General features: G+C 43.2%; 2 protein-coding genes across 7 annotated transcripts in view; both read left to right on the top strand.

Annotated features, from left to right (window-relative positions):
- Positions 1-1,789, top strand: part of LOC129170669 (dedicator of cytokinesis protein 7-like) — a 29,569-nt gene extending 27,780 nt beyond the window's left edge. For all 6 annotated transcript variants that reach the window (XM_054758423.1, XM_054758422.1, XM_054758424.1 and 3 more), the window contains one exon: positions 629-1,789. In XM_054758423.1, coding sequence (XP_054614398.1) covers positions 629-671 — 43 coding nt within the window. In that variant the 3' untranslated portion in view covers positions 672-1,789. The remainder of the gene's footprint in view (positions 1-628) is intronic.
- A 1,544-nt stretch (positions 1,790-3,333) lies between these two features.
- kank2 (KN motif and ankyrin repeat domains 2) overlaps positions 3,334-15,208 on the top strand; it is a 32,738-nt gene continuing 20,863 nt past the window's right edge. The window contains exon 1 of the mRNA XM_054759487.1: positions 3,334-3,435. The gene's annotated coding sequence lies outside the window, so the exon portion shown is untranslated. The remainder of the gene's footprint in view (positions 3,436-15,208) is intronic.

The raw sequence follows: 15,208 nt of genomic DNA, 5'->3' as shown, positions 1-15,208 counted from the left end.
CGGCGTACAGCAGGACAACATGTTCCTAATAGTCTTGGCTGCTGGCTGATGACGTGATGTGGCAGCTTATCCTCGGTGCTCTTTGAAAGTTGATAGTCTTTTTTTTTTTTTTTAGCGCCTAACCACAAAATTATCATTCATGGCACCTCCAAGTTATTTCTTTTTCTTGCTGCACCAGTCTTTCACGTTCTTTACAGCCGTGTTCCTCAACTGGTGGTTCACAAACACTTTTGTGATAAACATGTTTAATCGGATTAATCACGGTTTTCAAATGAATTAATCACCGTTTGCGACTATGTCTGAAATATGTAGGAGTAGTAGTTCAAGTATATGACGCAATTAATTGGGGCATGGCGTCTATTAGAGAGAAGGCCACTGTTTGAGGAAATATGGTTTGTACTTTAATGTTCATCGAATTATGTATAATTACATATTTACTGTATGTTTATATTTAAAAAAAACAAAACCACTCACCTACAGGGAGCACCAAGAATCTGTTATGGTCAAGGCATTTGTTATTGTTATTGTTATTATTATTATTGTTATTGTTATTATTAATTTGTACTGGTGGTAATTTTGCATGTGTTCAAAAATAAACCACCTGTACTTCCTGGTCTCTCTAATACAGGAACTCCTACAGTCGCTCCAGCCTTCGCAAAGTCGAGTGTTGAACCCAACCTGACAGCAAGAGGCTCCGCCCCTGTCCAGCCCCTTTGAATCCCACTAGATATCACAGGCACACGCGCCGTCCTCCACTTGTGTCTGGCTTGATATTTTACTCTATACATACACACACACACGTACACATAGACAAACACGTCAGTCTGTCATGCCATAATCATTCACACCCCCCATCATCACCACGTACACACACACACGCAAACACATATCACTCCTAGCCCCACCCCCTCTCACCTCCACTCCGACACCTCAGCTGTTTATACTGGAAGGTTATCTGCACCGCAAACATCATTTTTTAGAGAGGCCCCGACTGTCTGTTCTCACGCCACTCTGCATACACTGCACAGGGACAAAAAGAAATACACAGCAGGACGTTACAGTATGCACATACAGTAGACTGTATAGTGTACAGTCAGTATCAACGTGATTGATGTTTAGGCTGACGAACTCAGTGCATCTGCGACTGTTACTGAACTGATTTTAACTTTGGATCGCAACAAGTGTTTGGACTCCAAATCATCAAGTTCCATTTTTCCGCTCTGTTTTATTAGCTTTTTTGCAAAAATGCCGCAAATGTTATTTGCTTTGATTCGCAGCCTTGTTGACTTAGAGACGCTGCTGCAAAGCGCCGCTGGTGGCCATCTTATTAAAACCTTTCTAGGAGTTTTTTGTTTTACAAATTTTGTTGTCAATAGACCAAATAACTGACATTCCTCTTTCCTCGCCCTGTTATATGAATTTAATATGTAGACTGGAAGGTGAGTCTCGGTCTTGACTCAGTCTGGAATTAATGATGGCATGCACTGCCGGTGACGTCCACACTGCCGCACACCAAATATGTACAAACTGTGACCGTCTCCCTGCATTTACTGTGATGTGTGTGTGATGTCAAGGCCTCTTGACTGCAGTTATTTACAATGTGACCCCTAAAAGAATGACTGTTCTTCTTACTACTGTACCAATTGTATTGCACTACTTGTAAAGCAACAGCACATTAACACGTTCAAAATATTAGTGCTTCTTTTATTTTTTTTACCTGTTAGATCAAGGTTTATTTATTTACATTGTCTTTTTTACTGCCTTCTATTAAATTCATTTTTCTGACAACTTAATGACTTTTATTTCTGTATTTACTTCAATGTTGGGTTTTTTTGCACTTGTATTTAAATTGTATTATTTTATGAATACTATAGTGTATATATAACTTCTCTGTAGTTCTTTAAAAAACATTTGTTACACAGGGTTTGGTGAGAGTATGCACATTTAACTGTGCCCCTTGAGATATAAATGTGAAAAAAGTCATGTAAAAGGAATAATCTCATGGAGAAAAAGGAAAACAAACATATTTATAGACATTTTTAGCTTGTAAATTTTGCTTAATGAAGAGAACCACTTAGAATTAAGTAAATTTACCCATTTAGGTTGTTTTTTTTTAGGTAATGGGGGATCAGTCAGAGCTAATTGATCCAATTGTCTTGTTATTTGTGCAGGTTCAGCTGCAGCATGATTTTGCAAGATTAGTACCTGCAATCAAATATAGACCAACATGGTGTGTCTTCTGGTATTTGTTTTTTACAGATTTTTTTTTTGTTAATCAGTCAAAAACGTAATGATCCAATTATCTTGTTTATGTTGATTCAGCTGCAGCATGATGTTGCAAGATTAGTGTCTGCAATCTAATATAGAAAACTTGTGTATTTTGTTTTTTTACAGCATTTTTTTAATCGATCAGTCAAAGACTTAGTTGATTCAATTGTCATGTTTTTATGTGGGTTCAAATGCAGCATGATCTTCAGCAAGCTCAGTGCAATCTAATATAGAACAACATGGTGTGTCTTCTGGTGTCTTTACATCATATTGTTAGGTTAATGGGGAATCAAAGAACTACAATATCCAATTGTCTTGTTTTTATGTTGGTTCAGCTGCAGGATGATCTTGCAAGATGAGTGTCTGCACTGTAATATTCTGTAGAACAACAAGGTGTGTCTGCTGGTGCTATTTTCTTTAGGTAATGGGAGATCAAAGACATAATTGAACCGATTGTGTGTATGTCTTTTCATATACAGCATGATCTTGCAAGATTAGTGTCTACAAGCCAATATAGAACAACATGGTGTGTTTTCAACAAGATTACAGACTTGAAGTGGCACTTTTTCAATTCAAATGGCTAAATCTTAGGTATATTGTACTGGACTTAAGCAAATGTAAACAGACCAATGGTACATTTTTTTTTAAAGCAGAAGGACCTAAATGTGATGTACAGTATTTCCTTGGAAAAATATTGCAATTCCAAATGGCATTGTAGCACCTTTTGACACCCTTTGCCTTTTTATTGGTATCCCAATCCTTCATCATAAAGGGAATCCCCTCTCAATCCCCTGCACCTCAATTGCTCTGTGAAGGATTATTTCTTATTGTTAAATATGTGTTGAAGGTTTATGGTGTGGGTTTCATTTTTAAACTCTTAGGTTAATTAAAATCTTAAATTGCTTATTACAGGTCCTGTATGTAATAGGTGGACACACTCCGAAAGGTCTACTAAGGTATGTGAAGAAGCATCGCGCCAAAGCTTCCCCTGCTGGTTAAGGTGTGTACTGTAGGATGTGAGTGCTGTTGAATCAGTGCTGCTGGCCCTTTAAGAGGAGGAGGCTGAGCCACACTGAGCATCCTGGCTGCGGTGTTTTTGTCTGTATGTCAGTGAGCGCTCCCGGGGCCGAGACGGCTGAAAGGATTTCCAAAAAAGGGGGGAGGCAGGTAAGAAAAAGCCATGACTACTAATTTAATGTAATTATAATAAAGAAAAGTATTTTTTTAAAGCATATTTATTTTAATACCGTAGAGTGGCGCTGCATCTCGCTTGAGCTGCTAGCTTACTTTGACTTCTTTTGTCTCCTCTTTTTTTCTAAAAAGTAATTAATCTCTCAGTCCACTAAATCACCTTACTATATTTTATATGATTATGTAGTTGTGTGACTAAAAATGTTGCGTTATACTGCGTTTCCGTTTGCGTGCCATGTGATGAGTCTCGTGGTTCAAGCTAGCGGTAATGAGTCTTAGAATAAATGTGGTGTAATATTAAAATAATCACACTCAAAGTAGTCGCCTTTTGGTGTTTTTCATATCTTTATTTCTGTTGAATTTTGCTTTGAATCTTGTATATAAATGCAGTGTGTCACTGTCTAGTCCATCAATCACATTTTGCATTGTTCCAAGGGGCTACTGTAAATGTGGCTGTGTGTGTGTTGTTGCAACTTTTTTGTGTCACCATAACACAATGAAGTAATTTATGTCCAACAGACAGACATGTGGATTCTGATGGGTTCCCCCCCCCGCATGCATGTTGCGTCAGTCCAATCATATTTTACAGCGTCATAACTATACTATTAAAAAATAAAATAAGTGGAAATATCCATGCAGCTGCTCAAGGGAGAGGGTGGGTCCACGCTTTCCGCTGCTCCTCATTACTTCCAGATGTTGGTCGGATTTTTGCTCCCGCCTCTTGCCCTGAAATTTGCAGGGCCGGCGCTGTCCGGTTCCACGGAAGATGGATGACGGCCTGAAACTCACATCTGGGCTCCTTTTGACCCAGTTTCCTCTCAAATTGGCTGTGATTTTTGTCGCCAGGGGCGATGATACATCACAGCATATCATAGCAATCCCCAGATACCATGCCATACACCCCCTTAGTGGTTGTGTGTAGTATATGGCATGCATTCCCAAACGGGGGGGGGTCATACAAGATATCTGATGACAACCTCGTAAATCCACTGATTGACTTTTTAACTTCAGATTGTTAGGTTCTCCTGCATCATGTAGCAAAACACGAGTATCTCCATTGGCCAACAGACCTGTCCTTCAAAACAAGTACAATCCCTCGTTTATTGTGGCTAATTGGTTCCAGACCCGACCACGATAAGTGAATTTCCACAAAGTAGGATTCAATATTAATAAATGGAATATTGTCGTGGTTAGAGCATACAAAACCTGTTTATAACTTTCTAAATACAATCTTTATCATTATTAGAGCCCCGTAGACATGACATAACACCCCTATAGTCGCCTTTACACTCCTGTTATTCTTTGTTTACACCACATTGCTCAACTCTAATGTGCAGGCTATGGTATTACTGCAGGGACACAAGAGACGACTTTAAACATTAGCAAGCTAGCAAGCTAAATAGTTAGCCTCCAATTTATTTGCTATATTTTAAACTTAAGAAAGGGTTTAAAACGGAGTGGGAAAAAGGACAAAGAAGCCAAAAACTTACCTTACTTACCTCTTTTCACTCTATCATGTCGGACATGCCATGGCTCAATAATAAACTTTACTGACACCTAGTGGCCAGAATATGCATATATCTTTGTCTTTCAATGTTTTTTGACTAATAATATGCCAAACGAAACAGCGATCATTTATTAACTAATTAATTTTTTTAAGAACCGGGAGGGAGTGATAATCCAACCGCGATATTGCGAGGGACGTCTCCACCATTCACTTTATTTGGAAGACATTGGCAAAGGCAGAATGGACCGATTGACTGGCCACAGGTTCAAATGTTGTGGATAAATTGTCCAGAAGCGTTTGAATTATTTTTGATTTTAATGTAAAATCTCAATGCAAGGCTTTAATAACATTGTTAGCCTTTGTTTTACTTTATTGTTACATGCTGAGAGGAACGTAAGCGTCTTGTAGGTATCAGTAACACCTAAGAAGCCTTTGTTATATGTAAGCATTGGTCATTAAACGTACGACGTACACTGATGATTGCATCTCTGGTGTTAAAGATGTGTTGATGTTGTATGTTTTTTTGAAATGCTTCCTAGTAAAACCCTTCTTTATTGCTCTTGACAAAACACGCAATCGTGACATACATTTTTTTGAATCAGACGATAGCGACAATCCAAGATATTACTTTTATAAGTGGTGGGATGGCTGTCCAATAAAAATCTCCAAATTGTGTGACTTATTTGTATCCAAAAAAACCCTACAACCAAACTATGTTTCCCCTTTTTTGGATCAAATAATGTGTTATTTGACCAACTTTGCTCCACAAACCTTTTTTTTTTTAAATCCAAAAACTACACACAAAAATGTGTTTTGGCTAAAATCATTACAATTATTAAATTTGGAGGTACGTGTTTTTTGCTGAACAGCCAACCGTTTTCAAAGGGCTCACAGTATAGAAAATGCTGGGATCTGGTAAGGCTATGACATCATTGCCAAAGTTTCCAGGAAATTTGCAGCGACCTCAGGTCAAAACCGGCATAAAACCATATGTTTTTATTATAAATATCCATGTATGCTCCATTTGTTTGGACATATCCTTAATTCAGATGTCGATAAAATACATTTTCCCGACCAGTGTCTTCATCCAACATGTCACAAGTTGTTTTGATGAGAGATGTGTGGACCCCGACGCGGGGGTGTAGTCCATGCATCATACAATGCCTCACTGTTGGTGTGTGCTGTTGTGTAACAGGACACTGGCTGTGTGCAATGAGCTGCCAGCGGTCATCTCCACGTTGTAGCAGATGTGCGACCCACGGATGGTCCCCATCCTGTCATTCGTGACCTCACAGCAGTCTGTGGCTCCACTGTTTGAGTCACACTCAGTGAAGCCACAAAATACTCTTAAAAAAAAAAAACCCACAGAGTGAGCGGCGCGAACAGAGAACCTGACTACCTGCGTGAGTTACATAATGACGTGTTTCCACATTGTGTTTTGGCAGTCAACAATTAACAACAAACTCCCGGAGGGAATCCCGATGTGGAGTTGTCTTGCAGAGCTGGAATGCGATGCGTCTCATTACAGCATTTGGACCCGCTGGGGGCCGCGATGGAATGCAGGGTTATAAACGCCATTTGCACACTGGGCCACACGCCGGCAAGACTAATGAAATTACACCCTGGACCTGCATGACGCTGTCCAGTGTCTACGGATTAGCCGTTGAGGACACGTCTGGATAATGAAGCATCTGTTCTCGTAAAACAATACACTGTAAAGTTTGCGGTTGCCCTCCAATCAAAGTGTATATAGTGAGTGCTTTGATGAGAAAATGAGAAAACACACCTTAGGCTGCTGTGTTCACACTTGTGGTTCAGTACCGGCCATAAATTGCCACACTGTGGTGTGGTTAATTTAGCATTCACACTGGTATTTTTGTCATAGGACCGAAGGCTGCACAGTAAAGAACAGATGCATAAAGTAAGGACTTCGATTTCATGAAAAGCTTCTAAAATATACTTGAAAAGAGCGCCTGTGAACACACACACAGGGCGGGAGAGGAGCAGCGAGACACCGTCTTGCATATAGCGGAACCTCGCTTTTCAAAGGGGTGTCCCGATTTGATGTTGATATCAGAAATCGGTCCGGTATCAACGAGCATCCGATGATATTGGCCTCTCACCGTGTGCCACATCACAGTTATGATTACCCTTCTATGACCGCAGCTTCGCCTGGAATGTGTGCACAACTGGACTGTTCAGGTTGTCTTAGAAGGCATTTCGCCTCTCATCCAAGAGGACTTCATCAGTTAATGCTCAATGACTAGGCAGGACAGCTCTAATCTGAGCGGATGGTGCAAGATCCAAGCATTTACTATCTGAGGTTGAGGGATGCCCCAACCAAGACTGGTTTCACTCATTTGTGTACAGTGGAGTGAGACCTCTGCCTGCCAATGATAGTCTTTTGCTGGAATGAGAGTGGTTCCACCCAAACCACCACAACAAAAATTAAAAAAACCTTCTTAATTTGATACAGTAAAACAACTCAAAATTAATTTCCAGGCTTTCGTGGGCCACAAAAAAGATTTGGTGGGCCGACACCTGTGATCTACAGTCTCCAGTGCTCGCACTCTGATGCAAGCAGTCCATTCGAAACTTGGAGCAGCGGCAACAGAGTGTGCTAACGTGCTAGCAGGAGTGCCGTTGAAGTCGGAAAAAGACGCCATAGCCGAGTGCTAAACCCGCCATGCAGTGGCACAGAAACGGGGAAATTCAACCCGACCAAACCCCATCACGCATTCGAAGAAGCACCAGAAAAAACAGCGTGAGCATCCTCGCAAAACAGAACTCCACCCCCCCAAAATAAAACAGCCACTCCCATCCAAAAGATCCAACTATTGATTTCTGTTTGAGAAATATTATTTGATCAAACCTTTTCTAACATTCCACACTACAAAAGTATGTATGATTCGGGCTGATCTCAGATCAGATTGATATCAGTATCAGGAGGTTTGGAAGATATGCAAGGCTGCAATATCTGTATTGTATCTGAAATGGAAAAAGTTGTATCCGGACATCCCTAGTTTTTGGGATTAATTTCTTCCAAAACGACCGACGACAACCGAAGCAATTTTTCCCATCGGAAATAATGTAAATCCATTTAATCCCTTCCAGACTCCCAAACATATGAACAAAAAAGACATTTTATGGAGAATAATTATAGTTTTACATGCAGAAAACAATGTGAAATCATTTCAAATGACGAATTAAATGGATAAATTAACATTTAAACATCACTTTTACCTTTTATTGAAGAGGAGAGGGAGGAGGGGAGAGGCCACCATTTTTGTATTTTGCCCCATGTCGGGTTATTTAGCAGTCACACGTACAGGGTGCTTTGTTTGGACTTGAGATGATACAGTACAGGGCAAACTGACTAGTTGGTTAAGTGCAATGTTGTACGAAAACCCAGAGTGTACAAAAACCGTGGCAAGAATCATATGAAAACTGGAGCATCGGAACACCGGTGTTTGACTGTATTTGCATTTCTACATTTGTGCTTTTTTGCCTGTAATTTTAACACTGTTCCATGTTGTGTTCACATTTGAGCTCAAGTGAACAGAACCACACCAGAGTTCACTAGCAAGCCGACCGAACCGTACTAGCACAGCAAGCGCACCCGAGTTCCTTTTAACCCAACCAACATGACAAGTGTGAACACACCCTTGAAGGTTTCGACTTGGGTCCCAGCAGGAACATCCAGATTACACCATGTTGATGCTTTCCAAGGGCCGCTCCCAGGCTGATGTGTTAGTAACAAAACACTGCTGCTATATTAGAGACGATGCTCAGGCATTCGCCTCGCCTCGCTGGTTTTGGCCGGTTCTGATTTGGGAGCCGTTCCCAACCCGACTGTCCTGTTGAGGTGCGTGTATAAAAGTACTTCTGGAGAGAGTTTAAACAAATAGACTGCCGCAAAGCAAAACATGTAGTCAGATACTGTGTACACATGCTGAAGGGGTTCACACTCCTTCCAGTAAATCATGTTTAACATGTGCACATAAGGTCTAATCTGGATGAAGAGGAAATCCAAATAATCCCACCTCATCCCTCTTAATAGAATAATCCACACGCCAGTCGTGTTGTTCATCTATCATTAACTTCTTTTACACAGATATCCCACAAAATACCTACAGGTCCGGAATTTATCATCCAATGTCTTTCATACAGAACCTTGAAGTGTGATAATGATAATGCCGCAGCTGTGTGTGCTTCTTTGACACAGCAATCGGAGAATTAGATGCGTGACGACAACAGCGACAACATCTTGTGTGACATATGTCGACAACGACGTTACTTTCAACACAACAGGATGTGAGAAGTGAGTCTCACGTGTTAAATGTCACACTCCTGTCCCGTAATAGCGGATTGCCCTTACACACAGGTGGCGTCCCACCTTTGGTATGGCTCAGACTGGATCTGCAAAGGCAGAGTATCTCCTTCCTTCCCCGCATTTCATATTGTTTTTGTTTGATACAAAACAACACCATTGGAAAAAAAGCGGGTAGTGTAAAAGGAGCATCCCGGCTCTGTTATAGCTTAAATACGAGCTCCAAGGGTGGAAAATTGCCAGGTCGACTTTGTACCCTAATTTTTAGGACTTTTTTTTCAACGTCTGCGTGATTTATACAGAACAGTGACACTGGGAAAATGGTGGGAAAATGCCAGCTTTTACACAGGCAGTGTAAATTGGGCTACAGGCTACAGTCTTGGCTCTGTTACCACTCTGATATTACCTCCAAAGGCAGACAGTTTGCTAGGTTGGCTTAGTCCCCCCATTTTTCGCACTTTTTTCAGTGTGTATGCCTTTTATACAAAACAGTGGCACTGGAAAAAACTAGCATTGTAAAAGGGACTGCTGGCATCATACAACTTTGATACTGTCTCAGAGAGTGGAATTTTGGCGGGGTGAATTCCCCCCCCCCCCCCATTCCATTTTGGTGATGTTTACACAGAACAGAGCGACAGGCAGTAAAAAGCTGGCTTTTGCAGGCTTCATCCTCGCTCCAAAGGCAGAATATTGCCAGGCTGACTTCATTCCCCCCATTCTGTGTTGGTGCCGTTCATACACAACAGCGACACTGAAAAAGGGCAGAAAAATGCCAGCTTTTACAGGCTATCGTCCTGTCTCTGATACAGCTTTGCTACTTCATTAGTGGATGGAATATTGGCGAGGTGACTTGCCCTCCGCCTATTCTGAGCCTTTTATACAAAACAGTGACACAGAAAAAGATGAAAAAATGGGCAGGGGCTGAAGGCATCGTTTCTGGTGCCCCCATTCTGTGTAAGTGACCTTTATGCAACAGCAGTACCAAACAACGATGTGGAAACAACTCTTGTCCTGGAGAAACTGTGTAAAAGGGGCTTGTGAATTGTAATGGGAAGGAACCAACAAGATAGCATCTGAGAGATCATCTCTGGACCAGGATGACTTCCTGTGCTGTGGCTTCCAATCTGGACTCGGCCCGAGCTTTTAAGCCCTGTGAGGCTTTGAGCAAGCATCTTCTTCCGTCTGGTCTTCGTCTTCCTCCGCTGACCCCTCAGTCAGCCCCCTGTGCTTGCCATCATTCTTAATCCCCCACCTCCATTAAGAAGGCATTTTCTCCCAAATATCCCGCCCGCTTTTTTTTTTTTTTTTGGTTCTTTCTTTCCGGTGCTGCTCCTTGCCTCTCGGCCCCACCCTTGCTCAGTTTCCTGTCTTAGGCCAGCGGGATGACCCAATAGCGGGCTCGCCGGGCCTTTTCTCTGCTGCCGCTCCAGGGGTAACGTGAGCTACCGGACCCCTCCCTCACTTTGGCCCGGACCAGGCTCAGCTCAGCACGTCAGCGTCTGCTCCTCCGTCCCACCACGCTTTAATGCAAGGAGCAGGGGTTTTTCCAAAAGGGCAGAGTCCGGGTGGCGACGTCCTATTGGCTCCGCTGTCCCTCTGAGAGAGCTGGCTGTGTTGCCATGTGGATCACGAGATCATCAGAATTCACTACACAAGCAGCTGCTTTTGTCTCCTCATTTTTAAGCCACTCTGAGGGGCTAGTTGTTGTACATTTTGCTGACGTAATCCTTCATGGAGACGTAGAGGACTGAATGAAGCCATCTGTGCCGCACATGGAGGAGGCAGACAAAGACGTCTCAGCAAATAGACACGTCCCTCCTGTTGTATAACCCCTTTTAAGATCTTTTGTGGCCCCAAGGAGAAGTCGTCTTGACCATAAATGAGTTTTACTTAGGAAGACAAAGTGCCTGCTTCTCATGAGCGAGTGCTTTTGTACGCATATTTTTAGACACGGAATGCACAAATGAAGGTTCACGCTCAAGGCAAAGAGATTTTAAATTACACATTGACTTCTTCCTGTTTGTTCTTGTGATCTCTTATGTGATCTTCCTCATGTTTGCATCCCTTCTGGGCGGCGACTACATCCATGGGGTTGGAAAATGTTGCGAAGTTTCCATTGAAAAACTTTCTTCAAGTTGTTTTCGCTTTCCTTTTTCTCCTCTTCTCATTTACGCTCCCCTTTCCTGGGGTGGGAGGAAGTGACTCAGGTTGTTACCGGGTCCTCGGGGGAATCCAGAGATGGAGCTCCCTTTCCTGTAAACGCTTCCTTCTATCAGACATCGCCGTATTAGCACCAATTAGCTTGCAACTGCATCATAGATGTTTGTTAAGTGTGAATGAACAGCGCCCCTGCTGGTTGCATCTATGTAGTGTATTCCATTTTCACTTAATTTCTTCAAGATGCGATTTTTTTTATTGTCAGTTTCACACAATTATTCTCGAGCTGCCACTAACAATTATTTTCTTAGTCGATTCATCTGAAGCTTGTTGTTTCGATTTATTGTGAGTGTCATTGTGAGTGTGAACTGGCGACTGTACCCCGCCTCTCGCCCAAAGTCAGCTGAGATAGGTTCCATACATTCCCCCGCGACCCTAATGGGGATAAGCGGCATAGAAAATAGATGGATGGACGTTCGGGTCCGGAACCAATCAACCTTGATAAACGAGGGATTACTGTATTTTGAAAAACACAGCGACAAGAACATGATGAGTTGGGCCACAGACAGGCTGTCGACATAAGCAAGACCAATTAAAGCGGGTCCCTAAAGGGTGGAGCTAGACAACAGTCGTCTTATGTGTCAACAGGGAATTGGATCGTTTGATAAACAGCTGATAATGTTTTTCCTTGTCCAAGCCATTGAAGGGTTAAATTATGGCGGGCTGCTGTGATGTCTCGTTTACGCGCTGCTTTCCTGGGCTGGGAGGAAGTGACTGGGTTATTACCGGGTCCTTAGGGAATCCAAAGATGGAGTTCCCTTTCCTGTAAAAGCTGCCTTCCATCAGACTTCCACGTATTAGCACTAATTAGCTCGCAAATGTCATGACAAATGTTGTTCCAGACAAATTCGAGTCTTTACCTGAATATATGAGCTTAAAAGCTGCAGCTGTGTTTGTGGATCTGTGGGAGCTGAAAAGGCTTTGGCCGGTGTCGGCGTGTCTAGGGAGCTGTGAGTTTTCATCTCAACCTTGTGTGGGAGTCTGACTAAAGTATTTGCCGTCTGTTATACGTTTCAAGGACTGTATGAAACTTGCTCAATGTTACATTTTCTTAAAACAAAAAATATAAGAACACCACCACCAGCTAGCATATGCTACCAACAGTGGTCTAAAGAAAAGATTATACAAAAAAGTCTATACTTTTTACAAATGCGATTCAACTGCATAAAGATTGTCATACATTTTTGTTTCAGCCAGAATAAAATATCTGCAGTTCATGGCTGTCTGATATACACGTACATGGCTGTAGCACGTGCACATATACAGAGAAGAGAAACGACTGACAATTTGGTGTTTATCGGTTATGGCGGTTAATTGGTTCCAGACCCGACCCTGATGAGTGAATTTCCATGAAGTATGATTCCTTATTTATAAATTGAATATTTTCGTAGTTGAAGCATAGAAGCCTTACTACTGTAAATACGTTTTTTAACATTATTAGAGCCCTCTAGACATGAAATAACACCCCTATAGTCACCTTTACACTCATAATGCCCAATATAGTCGCCAAAATAACAGAAAATAAGCAATATAATACATGAATAAGACTTTTGCTCATGTGTGTTGCTGTAAATGCGTTCCAGTGGGAAGTGATGTCGGGGGTTCGGAGTTCAATTTTAGCTTGCCATGGGTTACGGTCGCAACAGTAGCCCGTGTTTATTTTGCCTGTTGTGAGATAATTTAAACCAGTAATTAAAAACCTGTTGTTCCGACGATCGAGTCTGGTGCTTGTGTGTCTCACCGAACATTACAGGAACATTACTGACACCTAGTGACCAGTGTAGAATACTACATATCATCACAACATCTTTGAATGCTTCTTCTAAATGCCTTATATTTGTATTTTAGTTTAGTTTTTAGGCAAAAAATATGTAACATATTCTAAAAAAATTTGACTAATAATTGGCCGTATTCAACCACCAAACAGCATGATTTATTAAATAGATGTGTTAAAGGGATTACGGTACATACATGCCAAATCGCTATTATTAGCTGGCAACAAATATAAGTAGGGCGCATGCGTGTGTTATGTTGGTGTACTCAACGCAGGAAGAGGCGGGATATAATGCTTGCAGAACGTTCGAATGTTGGCACCCTCTTGGCAGCTGGAGGAACCCGCTGCATACAGTCCTTTTTAAAAGGACCGCTAACTGTCAGGTTCTCGGTGTGGTTAGGACCCCAGATGCAGAGGCTTAGAGTTCGTGTGGTCATTCAGGATTTTTAATGACAAAAAGTGCAAGAGAGAGTAGATCCAAAAACAGAAAACGATGGTGTTGTGGCAAAAATAGAGACAAAAGGCAAATGAAAGTTACACCATGAAGAAAAGTACAAACACTGGAGTTAGCTGGACGGCAGGGAGGCGGCAGGTCCAAATGGGCATGGAACAACGACTGGTAGCAGAAGCACTCGGGTGTGTTGCCAGCAGAGGCGAAACAATGAACCAGCGGCTGCCAGCTGTGGGTAGTCTGCTTAAATGAGTATTGGGTAATTAGCCACAGGTGTGCCCAGCGTCCCCGCCTCCAGCCCGCTTAAGGTGTAACTGCAACCATAAAGGAAAAACAAGCCAGAAGAAGGCAGGTACCACGCAGTGACAACCACAACAAATGGTAGTCACTAGCACATTGTGACAGTACCCCCCCCCTTAATGGGCGCCACCCGGCGGCTTACCTGGCTTCTCTGGGAAACGCTTGTGAAAGTCCGAAATGAGGGTGGGGTCGAGAATGAGGGACCGGGAAATCCATGAACGATCCTCGGGGCCGTACCCCTCCCAGTCAACCAAATACTGGAATCCCCTGCCCCTTCTTCTCACGTCCAAAATGGCCTTGACCGTGAATGCTGGGTGGCCTTCAATCATCCTGGGGGGAGGGGGAGGCACCTCCGGAGGGCTGAGGTTGCTGGTGGTAACTGGTTTAAGGAGTGAAACATGAAAAACCGGATGTATCCTGAGGGACTCTGGCAGACGGAGTCGAACAGCGGAGGGGTTCAGGACACGATCCACGGGGTAAGGGCCGATGAATCTGGGCTGGAGCTTCTTTGAGTCAACATGGAGGGGTAAATCACGGGAAGAAAGCCACACCCTCTGTCCTGGCTTGTAATCAGGGGCGACTGAGCGATGGCGGTTGGCTAGGCGTTGGTTGCGCTCTGATGTCCGACCAAGGGCTGCCCGTGTGTTGCGCCAGGCCCGGCGGGCCCGTTGTAGGTGGGCGGCCACGGAGGGGACTGTCACCTCTGATTCCAGGGATGGGAATGCCGGAGGCTGGTAACCATAGGCGACGTGGAACGGGGACAGGCCCGTGGCGGAGCAGACCAAGGTGTTGCGAGCATACTCGATCCACGGCAGGTTGAGGGACCAGGAGGCGGGCTGTTGATGGCAAACACAGCGGATGGCCGCCTCCAGGTCCTGATTGGCTCTCTCGGTTTGACCGTTGCTCTGTGGATGATAGCCCGAGGACAGACTGGGTGATGCTCCGAGGGCTTTGCAGAACGCCTTCCAGACAGCAGACGTAAATTGTGGTCCCCTGTCTGAGACCACATCCAGGGGGATTCCATGCAGTCTCAAGGCGTGAGAGACTAGTAAGTCTGCCGTCTCCAGGGCCGAGGGGAGCTTCGGGAGTGCTATAAAGTGAGCCATTTTCGAAAAGCGATCCACTATGGTGAGGACGACTGTATTTCCGTTAGATGGTGGAAGTCCTGTC

This window comes from Dunckerocampus dactyliophorus, chromosome 18, assembly GCF_027744805.1.
Source record: "Dunckerocampus dactyliophorus isolate RoL2022-P2 chromosome 18, RoL_Ddac_1.1, whole genome shotgun sequence".
Taxonomy (NCBI): Eukaryota; Metazoa; Chordata; class Actinopteri; order Syngnathiformes; family Syngnathidae; genus Dunckerocampus; species Dunckerocampus dactyliophorus.
The sequence above is the reverse complement of the archived record's forward strand: the minus strand, read 5'-3'. Positions and strand labels throughout refer to the sequence as shown.